General features: G+C 41.2%; 2 protein-coding genes across 6 annotated transcripts in view; one reads left to right on the top strand and one right to left on the bottom strand.

Moving 5' to 3' along the window:
• The window catches only part of focad (focadhesin), a 65,146-nt gene extending 57,705 nt beyond the window's left edge, over positions 1 to 7,441 (top strand). The window contains exons 38-44 of one of the 2 annotated variants that reach the window (XM_079295637.1): positions 2,403 to 2,663; positions 3,457 to 3,546; positions 4,271 to 4,448; positions 4,717 to 4,814; positions 5,902 to 6,153; positions 6,249 to 6,324; positions 7,305 to 7,441. In XM_079295637.1, the coding sequence (XP_079151763.1) occupies positions 2,403 to 2,663; positions 3,457 to 3,546; positions 4,271 to 4,448; positions 4,717 to 4,814; positions 5,902 to 6,153; positions 6,249 to 6,324; positions 7,305 to 7,378 (1,029 nt within the window). In that variant the 3' untranslated portion in view covers positions 7,379 to 7,441. Of the gene's footprint in view, positions 1 to 2,402; positions 2,664 to 3,456; positions 3,547 to 4,270; positions 4,504 to 4,716; positions 4,816 to 5,901; positions 6,154 to 6,248; positions 6,325 to 7,304 lie in introns of those variants that run through there. The other variant, XM_079295638.1, reaches the window with a different exon arrangement.
• A 310-nt stretch (positions 7,442 to 7,751) lies between these two features.
• Positions 7,752 to 19,797, bottom strand: hacd4 (3-hydroxyacyl-CoA dehydratase 4). Of its 4 annotated transcripts, none has more exons than XM_079295640.1 (7): positions 19,597 to 19,797; positions 13,563 to 13,669; positions 13,249 to 13,376; positions 13,029 to 13,138; positions 10,000 to 10,106; positions 8,593 to 8,724; positions 7,752 to 7,858 (listed from the first exon to the last, which is right to left on the bottom strand). In XM_079295640.1, exons 1-7 carry the CDS (start codon positions 19,653 to 19,655, stop codon positions 7,776 to 7,778), a joined length of 726 nt encoding a protein of 241 aa, XP_079151766.1. In that variant the 5' UTR covers positions 19,656 to 19,797; the 3' UTR covers positions 7,752 to 7,775. The 4 variants fall into 4 exon arrangements, with proteins under 4 accessions (XP_079151766.1, XP_079151765.1, XP_079151767.1 ...); XM_079295639.1 differs by having other exon boundaries at positions 7,763 to 7,858; positions 8,586 to 8,724; XM_079295641.1 differs by having other exon boundaries at positions 7,763 to 7,858; positions 8,586 to 8,724; positions 19,601 to 19,797.
• Positions 19,798 to 20,033: the final 236 nt, after the last annotated feature.

Genomic DNA, 20,033 nt, shown 5'->3' with positions numbered 1-20,033 from the left:
CTACCACCAGATGGCGGAGTCGAGTGACTCGGACCAAGTGGCGGTGAGACTGCTGTATGTAATCACGTGTGTTCTAGGCAGCAAGTGTGTGTGTGTGAGGCCATCGATTGAACGGGGTTTCCCCCAGGGGCAGAGATAGGAGCTGTGTGAAGAAAAGGAGATTAAACTCTGCGTGAATCACACTTCGGCGTGCGATGTTGTAGGGAGCCTGAGTTTGCTGGTTCTATCATGCATAAGTATACCGCTGTCGTCTTTGAACTGCCGGTAATTTATGCCGTGATAAGCCACGCACCTCAGCTCACTCACAGAGTCGAGTTAATGAAGAGAGAACTCCCACACGGAGTGGGAGACACTGAATGAAAATAATCCCAAATAAACAGTCATAGCAGTGAATACACAAATACAGCGGAGCTTCTGTGGTCCGTAATGATTGCGTAAATACCTCTGTATAATGCGACAGTGTCTTAACACAAACAGAATACGGGAATGTACCCTAGAGCGGATCTTCTGATCCGCGAGGGATTGCGCAATCCCTCGATATCACGCGACAGTAACTTAAACACACAAAAACACGGGAATAATAACATATAAATGAATGGCCTGAATTAAACTTAAGTTAATTTAAGCTAAGCTATGCCCAGATGCAATGAACCTTACTTGTCGATGCTTCGTTGCAACGTTGAAGTGTTCGTGGGGAAGTTGTTCCGTTTTCCTCGTCAGGAAGGGGGGCAGGGGGCTGCTTGCAGCGCGGCCGTGCAGCGGGCGCTGTGTCTCGCACGGCTTTTGCTGGTGCGGCTTCGGTCCGTTGGCGTGGCTCTGGAGCAAACGCAGGTCCGATCTGTACTCGCTGCAGGGAGGACAGTTAACTTCGGATGAGACGGTGTGTCTGCGCGTCTTACCGGGAATCATCGGTCACGAGAGGAGCGAGGCTTCGTCGGGCTCCTCTGTGCCGGTATGTGTGCACAAAAAGAAAAAGGAGCGGCGACGGGTCTCGTTGGAGGGATCCATCTCAGTGGGGTAAGGAAGCCTTACTCAAAGTGGAGCACTGTCTGTTTCGTCCAGCGAAATGGCTCGTGACCTGTCAGGGTTTGAGGAGGGGAGAAGGCCGTTGCTTCCTCGTGGCCAGCGTCGCGCTGGCGGGGAAAGCTGGATCTTCTGTGGCCTGGACGGGGGTCCGAGCGAAGAGAGCGTTGTGTGCTCCCTCTTCGACGGAGGTCGAAGGGAAAAAGCATTGAGGTGTGTACTGCAGGCGGTTTTGTAGAACAGTGGTTGAACCACAGGGGTCCTGGGGTCTCTTGGCCCTCGGCCAATGAGATTGCAGCTGTGCATTCAGGTGACTTCAGGAACCATAGTTTTTGGGGGGGGGGGGGAATTCATACCCTAGTGTGAAATTCCTTCAGAGGAGGTTTGCGCTCATCAAACTATAAATCAGGATGAAACCTTTGCTTGAAAAAGAGAAGGCCTGATTCTTTGTCCACAGCACATGTTGAAGCCATATGGTCAGACCCCAACAGTGTATATATAAATAAAAATAATGTACACGTCAAGTTGCAAAGTTGTCGCCTTGTGGCAAACTGTTGCATCTTAAGTGACAGATGTGGGCTTCTTGTACTTTATCTAGATCCAAAGAGTGTTAATAAATAAATCAATAGATCTAGATATACAGGTGCATCTCAATGAATTATGATATCGAAAAGTTCATTTATTTCAGTAATTCAATTCAAAAAGTGAAACTCATATATTATATAGATTCATTACACAGAGGGTGATATATTTCAAGCGTTTATTTCTTTTAGTTTTGATGATTATGGCTTACAGCTAATAAAACCCCCAAATTCAGTATCTCTGAATCTAAATTTGAAAATTGTGAGTAAGTTCAATATTGTACACTCATGGTGTCACTCTAATCAGCTAATGAACTCAAAACACCTGCAAAGGTTTCCTGAGCGCTTTATGGAGAGACATTTGTCTCAATATTCATAATCTACAAAGTCTTTATTTACAAATGTTTATGACAATTAGTTAGTCATTTATGATGTTCAATCCACGAGCAAATGTAAAACAATTTTACAAAAATAAATGTATCCCAACTTGAGTTAATCTTCTTTTTTACATATAGTAAATTTTAACTTCATACTTCATGATTCTGTAAAGCTTCCTGCACATATAGTTACATGTTGTTTAAACACCAGCAGACATATAAGAACTTCGCTTCATGAAATGCTGTTTAAAATTGACTGATGTTTATCTAAGGAAATGTATAAGTAAACAAGTTTTCAATTCTGACCAGATGTTGACTGTGGCTTTGTGTACTTGACATTAGTGCTACAGATAGTGGTTCCAAACGTATCGAGGTTCAGTACCGAGCCCTGCTTGTAATACAGTTCATATTTCTGCTCCAGTACCAGACTCGGGCTTACCTGTTTGAGAGCCTGGGCTTGTGGATGAAGCATGTTGCTGAGGACAAGCTCCAGGTCCACATGGAGAGTCTGGGCCTGCAGCAGTTCCAGGAGGACCTCCGACCCCAGCGTCTGGCCCTGTGCCGGTCCCTGCTGCAGGGCCTCGCTCAGGCCATGGCTCTCCAGAACCCCCCCAACAACTGCTGGACCATCCTCTGCTCCACCACTGAGAAGATCTTCACCCTGCTGCCCAACCAGATCCAGGTACCAAGCAGAAATGAAACGTTCAGAAGGTTAATTTCTATTCTTCAACTAACTTTTCAACTTCTGTTCATGTTGATACAGCAGCTGACGCTTCATCTGCTTTCATGATTAACAGTTCAACTGATATTTCAACACCTGACATGACAATCACTTTAGTCTCTTACACTTTACGTGACAATTCAAATGCTCATCAAGTACATTTCAGCTGCTTCACTGTCAATAGTTCACTTCAGCTGTTAACCGTGCTCACGCTTTAACTGCCTGCTACACATTAACCCACTTTTCAACCAACTTTAACTTTTTTCTTTTCAACTGAGTTCAGATATTATTTGTCAACAGACATTTGAACTGCTTTCAGTTTAGACATTAGAGCTGAGGTCGGCAGTTTTCTGGAAAAGGCAAAAACAACAACAGCAGAGCTACAATATCGAAGTATCTACCTGAAGGCACATGCACACCCGTGTGCATTTATAGAACAGCCAATAGGAAGACGGGACCAAGAGGAGGTGCAGAGTCTACTTTTCTCTCAGCCCACTTGAATCACAATATGATGAAACTTGGTTCTGTGGGATTTTTGCCCAGTGACTCCTCATCCAACTAACACTGTCTTTACAGCTGCTTTCACTCGTCAGCTGACAGTTCACCTGCTTTCAGCTTTTAATCTTCATTTGACAATATAGGTTGACTGTTTACATCCAAACTTGAGACTACATAGTTTAATCGGCTGTGATTTCAACAGACCATTCAGAATATCCACTGTTTCTTTTGCTGATGATGAATTCATTTGTTTTAGGATAATGAAGTGGATTTGTACGTGGGAATCGTCAAATGTCTGTCTGAGATGTCTGATGCAGAGATTGACCGGATCACACGGGTCACAGAGGTACAGTATGATGTGACAAAGAGCCGATAACTAAATGGTATATTGAAAAAAAGCAAAGCACTTGTGTCATGTGCTAACACGCTAAATGGTGTAGCGTCTGGCTTATGTCTTAACTCCAGAGTGTCTACCACACATTTCTGATATTCCTAAGTATAATCCTTACAGTCCAATTTAGCTTTGACCTGTTTTGGAAAATATTCATATATTTCTTCAGAGAAGATTCTGTAGGTGTGGCACCTACATTACCCACAATGGAGTCAGTATGTGGGTAGCCTAGCTTAGCATAAAGACATAAAGGAAGCAGAGGGAAGCAACTAGCCTTGCTCTGTTAAAATATCTGCCTAGCAACGCCTCAGAAGCTCACTGAGCAACATGGTCTCTTTGATCTGTACACAGACAGACGTGTAAAACTAGCATCTGTAGGTTGAGGTGGAGTTCGGATAGCTAGCCTCAACTAACTTAAAGCTGTTGGGATAATTCTGATGGGATACATTTATGTTCGTAAAAACAACAAGACAATCCAGATGAAAACTGGTGCAGGCTAGTGGCTAGCAGCATGCTAACACATTCTGCGAGCCACAATGTATTTGATACTACAATTGGAGAGCGGCCAAGTGAATTTTTTTGAATCTATACACATAGTAGTTAAAAAAGCTACAGGGGACAAATAGCGCTGGACAATGTGTATATTTGTAAATGGAAGTGAAAACGCTGTCCTGTTCAGACTCAGATGGAGAAGACCTGCTTTGTCCTGGCTTACTTGACCTCCCAAGGCCGAGTTCCCCTCCTGGGTCTCAATGACGTCATTGCCGGTGTGCTTCGTGGTTGGCCACGCCGCAGAGTCGGCTGGCTCCTCCTGCAGACCTTTTACCAGTGTCGCCTGGCCACCAGCCCCAATACAGGTCAGGAGCTGCTCTCGCTGCATTCACAGTGAAAAAGAATACTAAGCTGTCAAAGGTAAAAGAAACGATGGCGGTTCCTGATACGTCCACTAGATGGCACCAAAGTCAAGAATGTCTCAAACCATAAATAATGATTGATTTATAAGCAAGGCAACACATAGTATGCCTCTTCTCAAGGTTTCTTTTTATTTCTCTTTCTCTGCATGCAACACGTGTATCGTAGTTTTACAGTATCTTAATGTCCAATAATCTTTATTCTTCGTCATAGGCGTTTCCAAACGAATGGAGTGGCTGCTGGAGCTAATGGGACACATCCGAAATGTCGCCTACGGTGCAACCTCCGTCACATGTGGAGACGCCAAACTGGTATGTTTTTGTGAGCCATGCTGTAAAACTGCAGTGAGGTATTTCTAGAGCTGTCAGTGTGTTGTTACCACATGCCACAGATGATGTTTCAGCATGTAGGTGGGAGTCATGCTGACACGGTTTGGAATGCAGCTCCACTCTCGTTGTCACTAAAATAATTCAATGTGCAGACGGGTTTTACACTTTGTTGGTCGTATTTAACAGTTCAAAATCCATCAAATGATCTGTTACAAATGACCATCTTTTTATTTTAAAGGATTATTCTGGTTTATTTTAACTTGGGTTGTATTTTTGTAGTTGTCATCACTTCGGATGTTTTCTGATAAGTGTGAACACAGTGACATTGTTACAATGAAGTCCGACGGTGTAAGAAACACAAGCAGACGGGTTGTAAACGTGATTACCTTTGTGAACGATGGCCAGTTCTATAGAAATATATACCAGATTCATATCTAAAGTACCCTCCTGTAGGTCCATCTTCACACAGTCACACTGTGCTGTGCATTGGTCAGGGATCTCAGGGACGAGCTGAACGGGGCATATTGGATCTCAGCATCCTCCATAGAAATAGTGAATATTTATATATTAGTGGCTATTGGTGGCTTCAATCAAACAGTAGGAATTAGTTTAGGTGTATTGGTTCATAACATACACATTATAAGAGAAAATGATTTTGAAAATAAAATCAAGTACAAAAATCAACAAACCTAAATATCGATCAGAAGAAAATTTGAATAACAATACAAACAACACTATAAAATAAACAAATGTGCACAATGTATCTGAATTCAAATGAAAGCTGTATAGAAGAGAATTGCGATTAAAATATGAAGAAAGGAATATGTTGTGCAACATATCTGCAGTTGTTAGAATCGTCCACACATTCTTTGTCCTTGTCAAAACATGGCACCTACATTACCCACAATACAACTTGATTCTGCCAGCAGTGGACACACTGAACTATGTTGCTTGATGATCTGTACTGTTGGTGTCATTAGCTCCCAAGCAGTTTTACATCTCTTCTCTATTTGTAACTCTTTGCTGCATTGAAATGATCTGAACGCAGAGGTCCCTTCCTCTCCTGCAGGCCACAGACTTCCTGTTCCAGGTCTTTGCTGCTGCTGTGGTTTCCTGGGGCGACCACTCCATGCCTCTCCTCCTCGGCGTCAGGGCCCAGTGGTTCCCATGGCACCCCGACTCCAAGCCCCAAACTCTGCAACACGGTCTGTACGGCGAGGAGTCGCTCACGGACCGCGCCCTGCCGCAGTGCCTGCTGGGTATGTCCCGCAGCCTGGCTCTGCTGCTGGACAAAGAGCCCTGGAGTAGCCAGACCCACAAGGTTAGTGAGTTTAATATTCTGCACTTTGAAAAACAATCACTACGTGTTTTTTTAGAGCAGGATGATGACGACCTGAGCGTGTGTTTGTGTCTCAGTTCATAGACTGGCTTTTCAGCATCACAGAAGGTCCTGAACAGACTCTGTCAGCCACCACCGTCAGCACAGCCAAAGGTAAAGAACGCGGAAACACTCAGTTATAAAGTGTTGAGCCCCGGAAACAGTAATGCTCTTACAATGACACCGTATGACATTTCAGACTCACGCTTCACAGAAAGCTCTCTGTCCAGGGAACATGATTCCATTACGTGATGTTCCAACACTCAGTGTTTGAAGTCTTAACGCTCTCCTGGACTAAGAGACTAACAGTGATGTCATGACTGATTTACATCTGTGAGGCTTGAAACTGGGCCGAAGTAAGAGAGGTGGATACCGTGCTGCCAAATGGCCCAGTGGCCAACTGTGGTCCTACACCTAGTGTCCCTGAAAGCATGTCCCCATAGCGCAGGACCACCAACTCAGCTCTCAACCAGTGAAGCAAGCACAGCTTTGTGAGGCAGGCCTGAGCCCTGCATCGCTAATAATGAGCTGGCGGATGGATTCATGACCCACGGGTCCAACGCACACATTTAAGGTTGCTAAATTATTTCTAATAGAATTATTTCCATCTGAAATGTTGAAGGGGTTGCTTCAATATAGAAATAACAAATGCTGCATATCGGATGGAAAGCTTTGGCAAGTATTTGTCTTGCGGGCGCCAGTTGACGGAGCATCATCAACAGACCATCATTGTATAAGAGAAGTATGTAAAACTGCTGACAGGAGACCTTCAGCTGCAAACAGTCAATTATTACTCTTATGTAGACCATGCAGGTTTAAAATAGACAAACAAAATGGTCTTCACAAATGTTTTTTGAGGAAGGAAATGCCATCAAAATAAGTGGAGAGTCTGTAACAATACTGTATATACAGTATAAAATGATTTAAAGAGGTGCTGGATTATTTACACCATATTATATATGTGTATTATGTGTATTTAACATGATATGCAATGTAGAGTGATCCTAAAAATGTGTGGTAGGCAGGTCATGGACAAAAACAAAACAATGAAAATATCCATAGAAGGCTGCATCATCTGATGGTTGTTGTTTCAGCTGCCCTGTTGGCCCTGAAGTCCTCTGATGAGTTCAAGAAGAAAGCCGTGTGGACCAGAGCATCCGGCTGGTAGCCCAGAGCAGCCGTGGCAACGCATGCAGAGGCTCTTCACACAGACATGACTGGAACATCTCTCCTGCCTCAGACTGCTGGACATGATGCAGCGCCGGCTCTGGATGTGTGAGGCTCACTTCAGGGACATGGACTCTGTACTGCACTGCCATGGCAGCTCTACTTCAATCACAACGTCAAGAGGAACGTGCCCTGTCAATATATGCCCATTAAAAGTTCAAATATTTTAGGATGTTGAGTTTGAGTTTCTGGCACTTGAGTTCAAGTTCTCTGGAAAATACAGATTTTAATGATCCCACATTGTGATGATATCAAGCTCACAGAATTTAAAAAAGTAGTCCCTGATGAACTTCAGAGGAATATCCTTAAGGACTTCCAAGCATTCAGTCTTTAAGGTGTCATTTCCGTTTCATCTTCTTGTTCCATTTCTCCAGGTGGTGATGTCTCTCCTTCAGCAGTTGCCAGACGGTCACAGTGGCCCCTTAAACAGACAACACTACTGTTAGAAAGTCAGAACAAAAACAAGACGTGTGTCATGTTGTACAGCTGCAAAAAGATTGCTATCCTACTATGAGGAAGTCATAGCCTGCCCCGCTCTGCCTCTGATTGGCTGGTGCTGGTTGCCTTGGTTTGGTCATGAGGAGTGAGATTAGTTTGGGTATAAATATCAGGGTAAGCCAATCAGAGGGGAGTGGGGCGGGTCATGCCTTCGCTATAGTAGGATTCTTAATGATGCCTCCGCCTGTAGTATGGGTTGCCAGATTTGGGGTTTGAGCACAGAGTATAGTCTGTGTACAGGCACAATAGTACCAAACCTAGCATCCTGACTGACAGCAAGAAGCTGCAGCCAGCTGTTGTTACCAAGAAGTAGTTCCAACAAGCAACTCCCCCAAAACCTCATGATAAAAGTGTCGGAAAAGAGACTCTGAGGGTGAATGTTTTCCTTGGTTTAGGAACCCGTAGAGCACCTCGTTCATGAGTGAAACATCACAGATGACACAAACAGCCCCCTCATCCATCTTCTGCTGGATTGGCACAGTGTGGGGCGGCACCCACACAGTTTTTCTTTTTTTGTGCAAAGAACTGCAGGGTCATGGTTTATCTGGTGATCATCATGACAAAAGATGTTCAGTGTTTTTGCATCACATAAGCCTTCAAACGCTGTTACTCAAACGGTCCTCTCCAATGCAGTGTGAATGCTGGCTAACCTCTCACCCAGAGCCAGGACAGGCAGGTAGACCATCAGGAGGAAGGGGCGGTGAACCTGTGTTGACACTGTTGAATTCAAAGAGGAAGCGTTCGGTGCTGTTGGCTCCACATAAAGCAGGGCCTGGTATATAGTGACACCTGAGGAGGAAGAGGAGCACATACAAGATGCTGAACTATTTCTTTAAAGTTCTACATCCTTCACACAGTACGTCTGTTGTCTAAAGCAGGGATTTTCAACCACTGTGCCACGGCACACTGAGATTGTCAGCTGTGCCGTCGGAAAATGTCCAATTACACTTAATCGGTCCAAAAAACATTATTTAGTTGCTGCAAATAATTTGCCATTGTTGAGCATCTGAGCTGCAACATCGTGGCTGACTAAGTAATAAATACTCTTCCATGCCAGTGGGTGGCAGTAGGTAGCGCAGTAATGACCTTCTTAAGTTAAGACAGTAGACTTAAATGATGTGCGGGAGAGGTTGCGGTGACGAGACGAACAGCGACGGAGAAATGTTTAAAAAGGAAAAAAATGCAGACTCTAAACTGGGCCCTGGACAACATTCCAACCCGACGAAAAGCCTCGTAAGCATCAACACATTGAGACTTGTCATCAAATTGTCAGCATATGCTGTATTTGTAACTTTTTTGGTGTGCTGTGGGATCTTTTAATGTAAAAGGTTGAAAAACACTGGTCTAAAGCTCTGCGTCGCCAAAAGCTATAAAAATGTTATTTTTAAGTTTGGATTGTTATTATTTGAGATGTAACATTTTTTTAAATCTCCCATGATAAAAAGAAGCCTAATAAGTATCTAACATTGTTAAAAATGATCTAAAGAAATACATAATACAAAGAATTAATAACTGGGAACCCCATCTCAAATTCATGCATTTATTGTTCACTATTTGGGATATTTGTACAGTTGTACATTCTGTACTGTTATTGTTGTGCATGCAATATAATATGAAATATCCAGAAGATATGTCACTCAGGGGTGTTCATTCATTGATAGAAAAGGTTTAATGAAGAACATGTCCTACTAAAGTAACATGGGATCAGCACACACAGTCAGCCAGTGGTGATAGTTCACTGACTACACAGTCTGTGTGGGATATTCTGCGGCTTCTCAGCTGTTTGTATGCGGTGAACACGTGTTCTTTCCCCACACACTTCCTGACATTTTATCATCGGCTCTGCTGTGCCAACTCGTTTCCTGTAGGCTCCCACCACTTCCCTTATACGAAAAGCAGCCTTTGACACATCGAAGCAGCTCACAGTGTTCACAGCATATCACCGTATAACTGATGACCCTACAGATGCAGTCTGAGGCACGCCGGCCCATTTGGTGTGATTTTGTAAAACTGCCAGTTTCACAACATTACAGTAGATATGAAGTGGATAAAAGATGTAGTCACCTTCAGTGGCCACTGACAGGATGTATAAGGGGATGTAGAGTGTGTAGCGGGTCCACAGCATGGGGATGGAGGGTGTGTCCATTACACACAGCAGCTCATGTGGGTACCTGGCAGCACACGGGGCACAACGGCACAGTATTACACAACTTGAACATTTCGCAAGAAATTTTGAGTCTGGCTTCTACTGCCCGAAGATGTTGCTCTATATATATATAGATATCTATATCTATATATAGATATAGATATAGATCTATAGATCTATATATATATAGATCTATAGATCTATATATATATAGATCTATATATATATATAGATCTATAGATCTATATATATATATAGATCTATATAGATATATAGATCTATATATATATATATAGATCTATATATATATCTATATAGATCTATAGATCTATATATATATATATAGATCTATATATATATCTATATAGATCTATAGATCTATATATATATATATATCTATATATATATATATATAGATATATATATATATAGATATATATCTATATATATATATATATATAGATCTATATATCTATATATCTATATCTATATATATCTATATATCTATATATATATATATCTATATATATATCTATATATATATATAGATATAGATCTATATATATATATAGATCTATAGAGATCTATATCTATAGATATAGAGATCTATATCTATAGATATATATCGATAGATAGATAGATAGATACGCCAATATTACCGGTGGTATTGTTGAGATTCATTTGAGATGTCGCTTCTCTCTTCTCTGCATTTTAGATTCATACTCTTGGATTGAATCTTGTATTCGTGATAGACAGTCCATAAATGTCTGCTGTCATTTCTGTACTGGACATGTACATCTTTGCTTGAGAAGCCTTTGGAAATGATGGGAGCTCACGCTCCCATCATTTCTGTACGAACCTCATTCTGAGCTTCATGTTAAGATGCAGTTACTCTATGGGGCTTTTATTTTGAAAGGGTGGGACTGGGTGGGTGAGAGAGCGGGACAGGAGACATATTCATAATGTTTGACACACAAACACAGAGGTTATTAAATGGCAGGCTTCACCACAAGCATTCCAGTTAGAATTCACTCTGTGGGGCTTTTATTTTGAAAGGGTGGGGCTGATTGGCGGGAGAGGAGACAGAATCATAATGTTTGACACACATACACAGGTTATTAAATGACAGGATTGATCACAAGCATTCCAGTTGGAATTCATTCTGTGGGGCTTTTATTTTGAAATGTGGGGGGGGGGGTGAAAGGGGAAAAGTCCTCTAAAACTATCTAAGACCTGAAGACAGACATAAAGAGAGAGACAGAAAGATAGACAGACAGACAGACAGACAGACAGAGTGAGTGGGGGAGAGAGACAGATGGACTGAGTGGGAGAGACGGACAGTTATATGGAGTGAGTGAGTGGGAGAGAGAGACAGTTATATGGAGTGAGTGAGTGGGAGAGAGGGACAGTTATATGGAGTGAGTGAGTGGGAGAGAGGGACAGTTATATGGAGTGAGTGAGTGGGAGAGAGGGACAGTTATATGGAGTGAGTGAGTGAGTGGGAGAGAGAGACAGTTAGATGGACTGAGTTAGTGAGTGGGAGAGACAGACAGGAGGTCTAACGATCTTTCTCTGAATATCTCTGTCATGTGTGTCTGTGAGTCTGTGTGTTTATCAACTTCACTAATGAGTTCAATCACAAATACGTGTCCTTGCAGCCATTTCATGGAGATAAAACAGGGAAACACCTCTCAAACAAATCCTCAAAACTCTCATAACCGTAGCTCCTATTGCTCCGATATTAATAATTGAGAGGAAGGATGAGTTGAAGAACAGATCCTGGGAAAATTCTGTCTGTTTAAAAAATGTGGCTTCACTGGCGATCTAGAAATGGGGTACCGTGTTCCGTGGAAGACATTAGAAAGTTGGTTTTGCTCTCAAAGGCTTCTGTGCCAAATGTGTAAATGTGCTGGATTCCATATCTCTAGAGACCAGCACACGATTAGCTAACTTTTTACCAAAGAATAATGCATGAAGAGTGAAAATTCTGGAGTCAGTGGTAAAAGATAAATATTTTTTTCACAAGAATCTGAAGCTCCTCTTCACTCTAGCGATGACATCACGCACTCTGAGCTGCCCAATACACACCCATTATAGAATCTGAAACGGACCCAAATGTTCCTGAAACTTAATCTGTGAGGTGATGAAAGCTGTGCTAGCTATCAAAATGTCCCTTTGGCTCAATAAAGTGCAGCGTTTTGTCGACGTTTTAAACTTAGAATCTTTTTCCTACGTTATATTATGGCTCGTCAATATGGGCCCAAAGTTAAGTTATTTTTTGCTGTCTTTACGCCAAAACCCTATTCAAGTCAATGTGGAAATTTTGCTCTTTTTTGCGATTTTTGGGAAAACCGCTGGGCGAATCTCTGAGAAAGGTCATTCCACACGATTCCCCACCAGGCCGCACGTTTTGATGTATTTTTTACACAGGTGCTGGCAACGCTGTGTGAGGAGAAGCGCGCCAAACTTTCTGGCAGAAGATGGAGAATAAGTCGAATAGTCCCACAGGATTACAGTCAGTGTGCTTTGGCACAGGCAGTTTGAAATACAAATGCTATGAGATCATCCACTGGGGAGCATGAATATTGACAGAAAGCATTACTGTCAGTGAAAACTGAAAACTACTGAATTGTCAAGATATCTTGCTTTGGACCAAACTATTTGAACGATTAATAGACATGCATCACTGTCACCATTGCCAGTGGGGAAAAAACAAACGTGTAAAGAATATTCTTTAAGTAAATAAACCTGGCAGAAGTGCAGCTCCTGCATTCCTGGAGGACCTAAAATTTGCAGCATAATCACAAACAGGATGGATGAAGAGAATGGAAGAGACAGGCCTTAAAGTGCAGCTCCTGCATTCCTGGAGGACCTAAAATTTGCAGCATAATCACAAACCGGATGGATGAAGTGAATGGAAGAGACAGGCCTTAAGTCACACACTCACCGTAGGAGGTCCAGAACGTTCCATAAGAAGAGCTGTGCACACACCACTGGTTTACTCTGGATCTCCTCCAGCATGATGACCATGATCAGCAGGAAGTTCTTCTCCATAACCTAACAGACAACACAATCCACCCACTGCTTCAAATGGATGAAGAACTCTTGAATACACATTTGAGCATTTTATAACATCCACATGATTCATTTCTGAGTTTGATACACACTTGGACGAAGCGAGGGAGGAGTCTGGCTTTCTCAATCCCATCTGCAATATGGAAAAGCTCCAGGATAGAGAGCAGCTGGCACAAACCCATCATGAAGCCAACAGAGTAAAATGTGTCTGCTAAGGCATCTGCAAAGTCAAAAATCGAATTGCATCATACAAACACATGCCATTTAATGAGAATCAAAAGCCTATTCCTGCTCTCCTGAGTTTCAACCAATCATGAGAGTCGGTCTTTCGTGATGAGCTCAGAAAGCTAAAAATCCACATTGCACAGTATTGAATCCTTTTCCCTTTTATTTGAATGAACCGTACCTTGACCAAATGTGAGGAACCTGGCTATGGTATTAGCCAGGATCCACGTGTGTCCACAGAACTGGAACAGGTTATACGAGAAAATGTAGGCGAGTCTGAAACTGAGCCTGGAAGAGAAATAAAAACAACCGGCATTTGTTCATTGCTAGTTTTTCACACTCTGGACATACTCCCTTGTACAAGTGTAACCAACTAGAAAATGCATTTCCTGCTGAAAATGCATTGGAATGCTGAAAGCTGAAATGAATCTCAAAAACATTGCTGAAAATAGATATCCAATTTTAAAAAAAATTGCAAAAAGCTGAATAATTCAAAAAGTTGAAAGATTACAAATATGAAGTTATATCACCCCTCTCCTGAAAGAGCTGAACATTTTGATATTCGAACGGTTTCTGTGGCTTAAAAGAATTCCAGCAGTAGTGATATTTGTTGTAGTAGTAGTAGAAGTATTATTCGCAGTATAAGTATGAGTAGCATTTGAATAAGTACTAGTTGTAGCAGTAGTGATATTTGTAGTAGTAGTAGAAGTTGTCATTGAAGTATTTGTAATTAGAAGTAGTAGTATCAGCAGTCGTACTAATAGCTGTAGTAGTATTAGTACTGGTTATTAGTACTGGTAGTAGCAGGAATAGCAGTATTAGCAGTTGTGGTATCAGTAATAATAGTAGTGGTAGTAATAGCAGTAGTGGTAGTAATAATATTTATGGTAGCAGTAATAGCAGTAGCAGTAGTAGTAATAGTAGCAACAGCAAAAGTTGTAGTAGTAGTGGTAATACTAGAAATATTAGCAGTAGTAGTAGAGCATTCATTATTTCAACAAAAAAGCCTAATTTTGAGCGAAATGTTGAAATACAGTTAATCCATGAGGCTTTTATTTTGAAAGGGTGGGACTGGGTGGGGGAGGGAGGGGGAGAGGAGAGGAGACATAATCATCATGTTTGACACATAAACAGAGGTTATTAAATGACAGGCTTCATCACAAGCAGTTCAGTTAGAATTCACTCTCTGGGGCTTTTATTTTGAAATGGGGTGTGGGGGAGAAGGGGAGAGGAGACAGAATCATAATGTTAGATAAACACAAACCGGTTATTAAATGACAGGCTCATCACAAGCATTTCAGTTATGATTCATTCTGTGGGGCTTTTATTTTAAAATGGCGTGTGTGTGTATGTGTGTGTGGGGGGGGGGGAGGAGGGGGGAAAGACCTCTAAAGATCCCTAAGACCTGAATGACTGTATGAGAGACAGAGAGAGAGGGAGAGGAGTGTATGTGCACGTGTGTCTGTGAGTCTGTGTGTTTATCAACATCACTAATTGGCTCAATCGCGAACACCTGTGTGCCTGAAGCCATTTCATGGAGATAAAACAGGGAAACGCCTCTCAAACAAATCATCAAAACTCCCATAACCGTAGCTCCTATTGCTCCGATATTAATAATTGAGGGGAAGAATGAGTTGAAGAACAGATCCTGGAAAAATTGTGTCTGTAGTGTAAAATGTGGCTTAACTGGCGATCTAGAAATGGGGTACCGTGTTCTGTGGAAGATGTTTTTGAAGCAAAATTTAACATTGGTCTCTATGGAGCAGAAAGTTGGTTTTCCTCTCAATTAACGGCTTCTGTGTCAAATGTGGAAATCTGTGGGATTCTAAAGTAATTTTTCTATGACAAGGACAATATTAGCTACTTCTACATCCAGAAATTATGCATGAAGAGTGAAGATTGTGGACACAGTGGCAAAACACAAATGTTTTTTTCACAAGAATCTCAAGCTGCTCTTCACTCTAGCGGTGACATCATGCACTCTAAGCTGCGCAATACACACCCATTATAAAGTCAGAAAAGGGCTGAAAAATCATAAAAGTTAAATTGCTGCAGTTCAAAAAGTTTAAAAGATATCAAAAAGCTGAATCATGTTGGCAATAGTTGAGGGTTTTCTCAACATTTGAAAGTTGAAATGGTGTCTGTAGCTGAAAGTATGAGGAAGTTGAAGGATTTGAAAATATTCTCCATAGAGATCCCATTCAAAAATAAAGTTGCTAAAAGCTTAATAATTCAAAAAGTTTAAAGGTTAGAAATAGAAAAAGTCATAGCAGAGATGAGCTGAAGGAGCTGAACATTTTGATAGTTGAACAGTTTCTGTAGCTTAAAAAATGAAGAAGAAGAAGCGTTGCGACGAAACGGGGGGGGGGGGGACGGATGAAATAGTGGAACTAGAAAAAGCATTTCCTGCTGAAAATGCGTTGGAATGCTGAAAGCTGAAATGAATCTCAAAAACATTGCTGAAAATAGATATCCAATTTTTTAAAAATTGCAAAAAGCTTAGTAATTCAAAAAGTTGAAAGATTACAAATATGAAGTTATATCACCCTTCTCCTGAAAGAGCTGAACATTTTGATCTTCAAACGGTTTCTGTAGCTTAAAAGAATTCCAGCGGTAGTGATATTTGTTGTAGTAGTTGTAGAAGTTGTAGTTGTAGGAGAAGTATTATTAGCAGTATCAGTATTAGTAGCATTTGAATAAGTACCAGTTGTAGCAGGAGTGATATTTGTAGTAGCAGTAGTAGTAGAAGTTGTAGTCGAAGTATTAGTAATTAGAAGAAGTAGTAGAAGTAGTAGTATCAGTAGTCGTAGTAATAGCTGTAGTAGCGGTCGTAGTATTTTATAGAACAGTAGTAGTAGTATAATAAGTAGTAATAGTAAAGTCAGTTTTTGAAGTAGCAGTAGTAGTAGTACTAGTAGCAGTCGTACTAATAGCTGTAGTAGTATTAGTACTGGTAGTAGCAGGAATAGCAGTATTAGCAGTTGTGGTATAAGTAATAATAGTAGTGGTAGTAATAGCAGTAGTGGTAGTAATACTATTTATGGTCGCAGTAATAGTAGCAACAGCAAAAGTTGAATTAGTAGTAGTAGTAGTAATACTAGAAATATTAGCAATAGTAGTAGTTGTCGCAGTATTAGTGAGAGCATTCATTATTTCAACAAAAAAGCCTAATTTTGAGCTAAACGTTTAAATACAGTTAATCCATGAGGCTTTTATTTTGAAAGGGTGGGACTGGGTGGGGGAGGGAGGGGAGTGAGAGAGAGAGAGAAAAAAGAATGAGTGAGTGAGTGAGTGAGAGAGCGAGAGAGAGAAGAAAGAATGAGTGAGTGAGAGAGAGAGAGAAGAAAGAGTGAGTGAGTGAGAGAGAGAGAGAAGAAAGAATGAGAGAGAGAGAAGAAAGAATGAGTGAGTGAGAGAGAGAGAGAGAAAAAAGAATGAGTGAGTGAGAGAGAGAGACCTCTAAAGATCCCTAAGACCTGAATGACTGTATGAGAGAGACACACAGAGAGGGAGAGGAGTGTATGTGCGCGTGTGTCTGTGTCTGTGTGTTTATCAACATCACTAATTGGCTCAATCGCGAACACCTGTGTGCCTGAAGCCATTTGAAAATATTCTCCATAGAGATCCTATTGAAAATAAAAAGCTTAATAATTCAAAAAGTTTAAAGGTTAGAAATATGAAAAGTCATAGCAGACCTCTGGTGAAAGAGCTGAACATTTTAATAGTTGAACGGTTTCTGTGGCTTAAAAATATTCATCAGTGGTGATATTTGTGGAAGTATGATTAGTAGAAGTATTAGTAGCATTAGAATAAGTACTAGTAGTAGTAGTGATATTTGTAGTAGTAGTATAAGTTGTAGTTGTAGTAGAAGTATTATTAGTAGTGGAAGTATTCGTAATTAGAAGCAGTAGAAGACGTAGTATCAGTAGTCATAGTAATAGCTGTAGTATTGGTCATAGTATTTAATATCACAGTAGTAGTAGTAGTTGTAATAGTAATGGCAGTAGAAGATGTAGCAGTAGTAGTTGTACTCGTAGCTGTCGTACTAATAGCTGTAGTAGTATTACTACTTTTAGTAGCATGAATAGCAGTAGTAGTAGCAGTTGTCGTATAAGTAATAGTAGTAGTGGTAGTAATAGCAGTAGTGGTAGTAATACTATTGATGGTAGCAGTAGTAGCAGTAGTAGTAATAGCAGCAACAGCAAAGGTTATAGTAGAAGTAGTAGTAGCAGTAGTAGTAATACTATATTAGCAGCAGCAGTAGTAGTTGTCGCAGTATTAGTAAGAGCATTAATTTTTTTAACAAAAAAGCCTAATTTTGAGCTTGTTTAAATACAGTTAATCCATGGGGCTTTTATTTTGAAAGGGTGGTGCTGGGTGGGGGAGAGGAGACATAATCATAATGTCTGACACACATAAACAGAGGTTATTAAATGCCTGGCTTAACAGCATTCCAACAATAAAGAAACAGGATAACAATAGTTGGAATGCTTAACAGCATTCCAACAATTATTATCATGGCTTCCTGGAGCGGAGCCAGCGTTAATGTTGGTTACACCTCTTTTCCTGCTGTGACAAGTCAAGATGTCAGAAGGATCTATTTACTGTTGGAGTATAAGACAGATAAAGTTCATTTATCATTTCTACTGCTCTATTTCTAAGGAACACTTTTTCCATTTCATTGCATTGATCTGAAAGCTGTAGTCAGTGAGGCTTAAGGTAACACCATCACCCGATAAAGAAATAGTTACACAATGTAACTCACTCTAAAACCACATGTGTTGGTATTACTTCTCTTTTTAAATACGGGTTAAACAAATGCACTTCTCCCTGCTTCCGGACTTTATGCTAAGCTAGGCTAACAGCCTCCAGGCTTTTCTTACCACACAAACATGAAATTTAGCAAATAAACATATTCTCATGAAGTACATTTGGCTGATAGTACTTCAGTACTTTAACTTACGGATAATTTTGTGTGCAGAAATTTTACTTTTACAGTATTTACATCATTGCACTGGTACTTTTACTTATAGAGGATGTGGCAACTTATTCCATCACTGCAAGGAAATGAAAGTGCTCTTATCTTGAGGATACCAAGCACTGTTTAAGTCACCCATACAACTTATTCCGAGAACTCTAGCCACTTGAGCGCTCACCTTCATTAGGACTTTAACCCCCAGAGAACCCATAATGGAGAAAGTAGCTCATTGGATTCATTTTTCAGTGGCATTAATGAAAAGGTTCCATTCAAGGGGTAAAGATGCATTTGTTACTTTTGTTGGCCACTTGGGGGCAGCAAAACAAGCATGTTATCACCTTGTAAAGTTATTGTTGCTAACATGTTGGCAAACTTTAGCGTTCATACATTTCAAGTCCTGTTTCTGTCCACCTGACAAATCAGGTCCAATGTTCTCCCTTCTAGCTCTGGTTTGGTCTCCACCAACCCCTGAGAACACATCTGTCTCTTTAGCTGCTAACTGCGCCACTACTCACCAGCCAGACTCTGACTATGTCTGCTGCTGAGCTACTCTAGCTTCATCACCCAAACGTGGGTAAAGGAGAGCACGGAGAATGAACCAAAGCAGAACAGTTCTGACCACGCTTAGAAGCCAAACAATGAGCTGAAAGAGAGTAAACTGGCTTAGCTGAGGGGAACGGTAGATGGTGATGATTCTCTGTGGCTTCATCACTAAGAGCCTCCCCTTGTCATTCCATATCTTGTTTATATGTAAATATTGATTACGGCAGCTATAAGTACATTTTGCTGTCATCAAAATAAAGAATACTTCATTCTAAGACTAAAGCGATGTTTGCAGAGAAGTCCTGCCTGCAACGTAATATCTTTATGACTAAATCTCTACTGTTGCTAGTAATTCTGACTCTTCCCTGTAGGAGTATAACAATATGCCTTCATTGCACATGGTATCAGTGCAAATAAAGATTGAATGTACAAAAATGTAGTTTTTCATCGCTGACTGCAGATTAAAAAACATTCATTGTGTTGGTTTGTAAACTCATATGAGCTCATCTTGGATATGAAGCCTGCAAAATGAGCACCAATCCATCCGATACATTTGAACTCTAAGCCAGTTTTACAGTATTAAATGAAGTGTTGTATATGATTGGCCTGGCATTCCTCAACACGCCCTGAATAAGCAGAACATTCCTTCCCCAGCCAGAACACAGACACTGCTTAAAGCTCTCTCCAGACTCACTTACATTCTCCCTCTGAAGTCTCCTTTTGTTCCAGGTACATGAAGAGCTTTCTGCTCATAGTCCCAGGATCATGTGGTGCAGATCGTAGCTCCTTGTAGCAGTTTAAGGGACCAGCCTCTGACTTGATCTTCCTTCACAACTGGGAGCAGCAGAAATGCTGCAATATCTGTGTTTTTGTAGTTCTTCCTCAGGCTGATGGTTACGGCTGTTACTCTGCAGCAAGTAGGAAGTGGACCTTCCACGTGCAGGTCTGACGTGGTATAGTCCCGGCCCCCTAAAGGAAGACTACGAGCTGACTGTGGCTCAGGACAGACAGACAGAGAAGGAGCAGCAGGAGCACAATGAGCCACGCTCACAGTTCATGTACTCAAACACTGCCAGACACTTTCAGAACTTCAAACTGTGCTGTGTGGTGAAATGAGGGAAAGTGTAAACT

This window comes from Melanostigma gelatinosum (assembly GCF_949748355.1).
Source record: "Melanostigma gelatinosum genome assembly, chromosome: 23".
Taxonomy (NCBI): Eukaryota; Metazoa; Chordata; class Actinopteri; order Perciformes; family Zoarcidae; genus Melanostigma; species Melanostigma gelatinosum.
This window is presented reverse-complemented; position numbering and strand designations above follow the sequence as displayed.

What these genes read in the sequence shown, in the direction of transcription:
- hacd4 (XM_079295639.1), bottom strand. Translation starts at nt 19,655, where the DNA reads ATGAGCAGAAAGCTCTTCATGTACCTGGAACAAAAGGAGACTTCAGAG. An exon ending in GTTCCTCACATTTGGTCAAG is followed by an intron (nt 13,377 to 13,562) that starts GTACGGTTCATT and finishes TTGACTTTGCAG; the next exon opens with ATGCCTTAGCAGACACATTT. An exon ending in AACGTTCTGGACCTCCTACG is followed by an intron (nt 10,107 to 13,028) that starts GTGAGTGTGTGA and finishes GTGTGCTGCCAG; the next exon opens with GTACCCACATGAGCTGCTGT.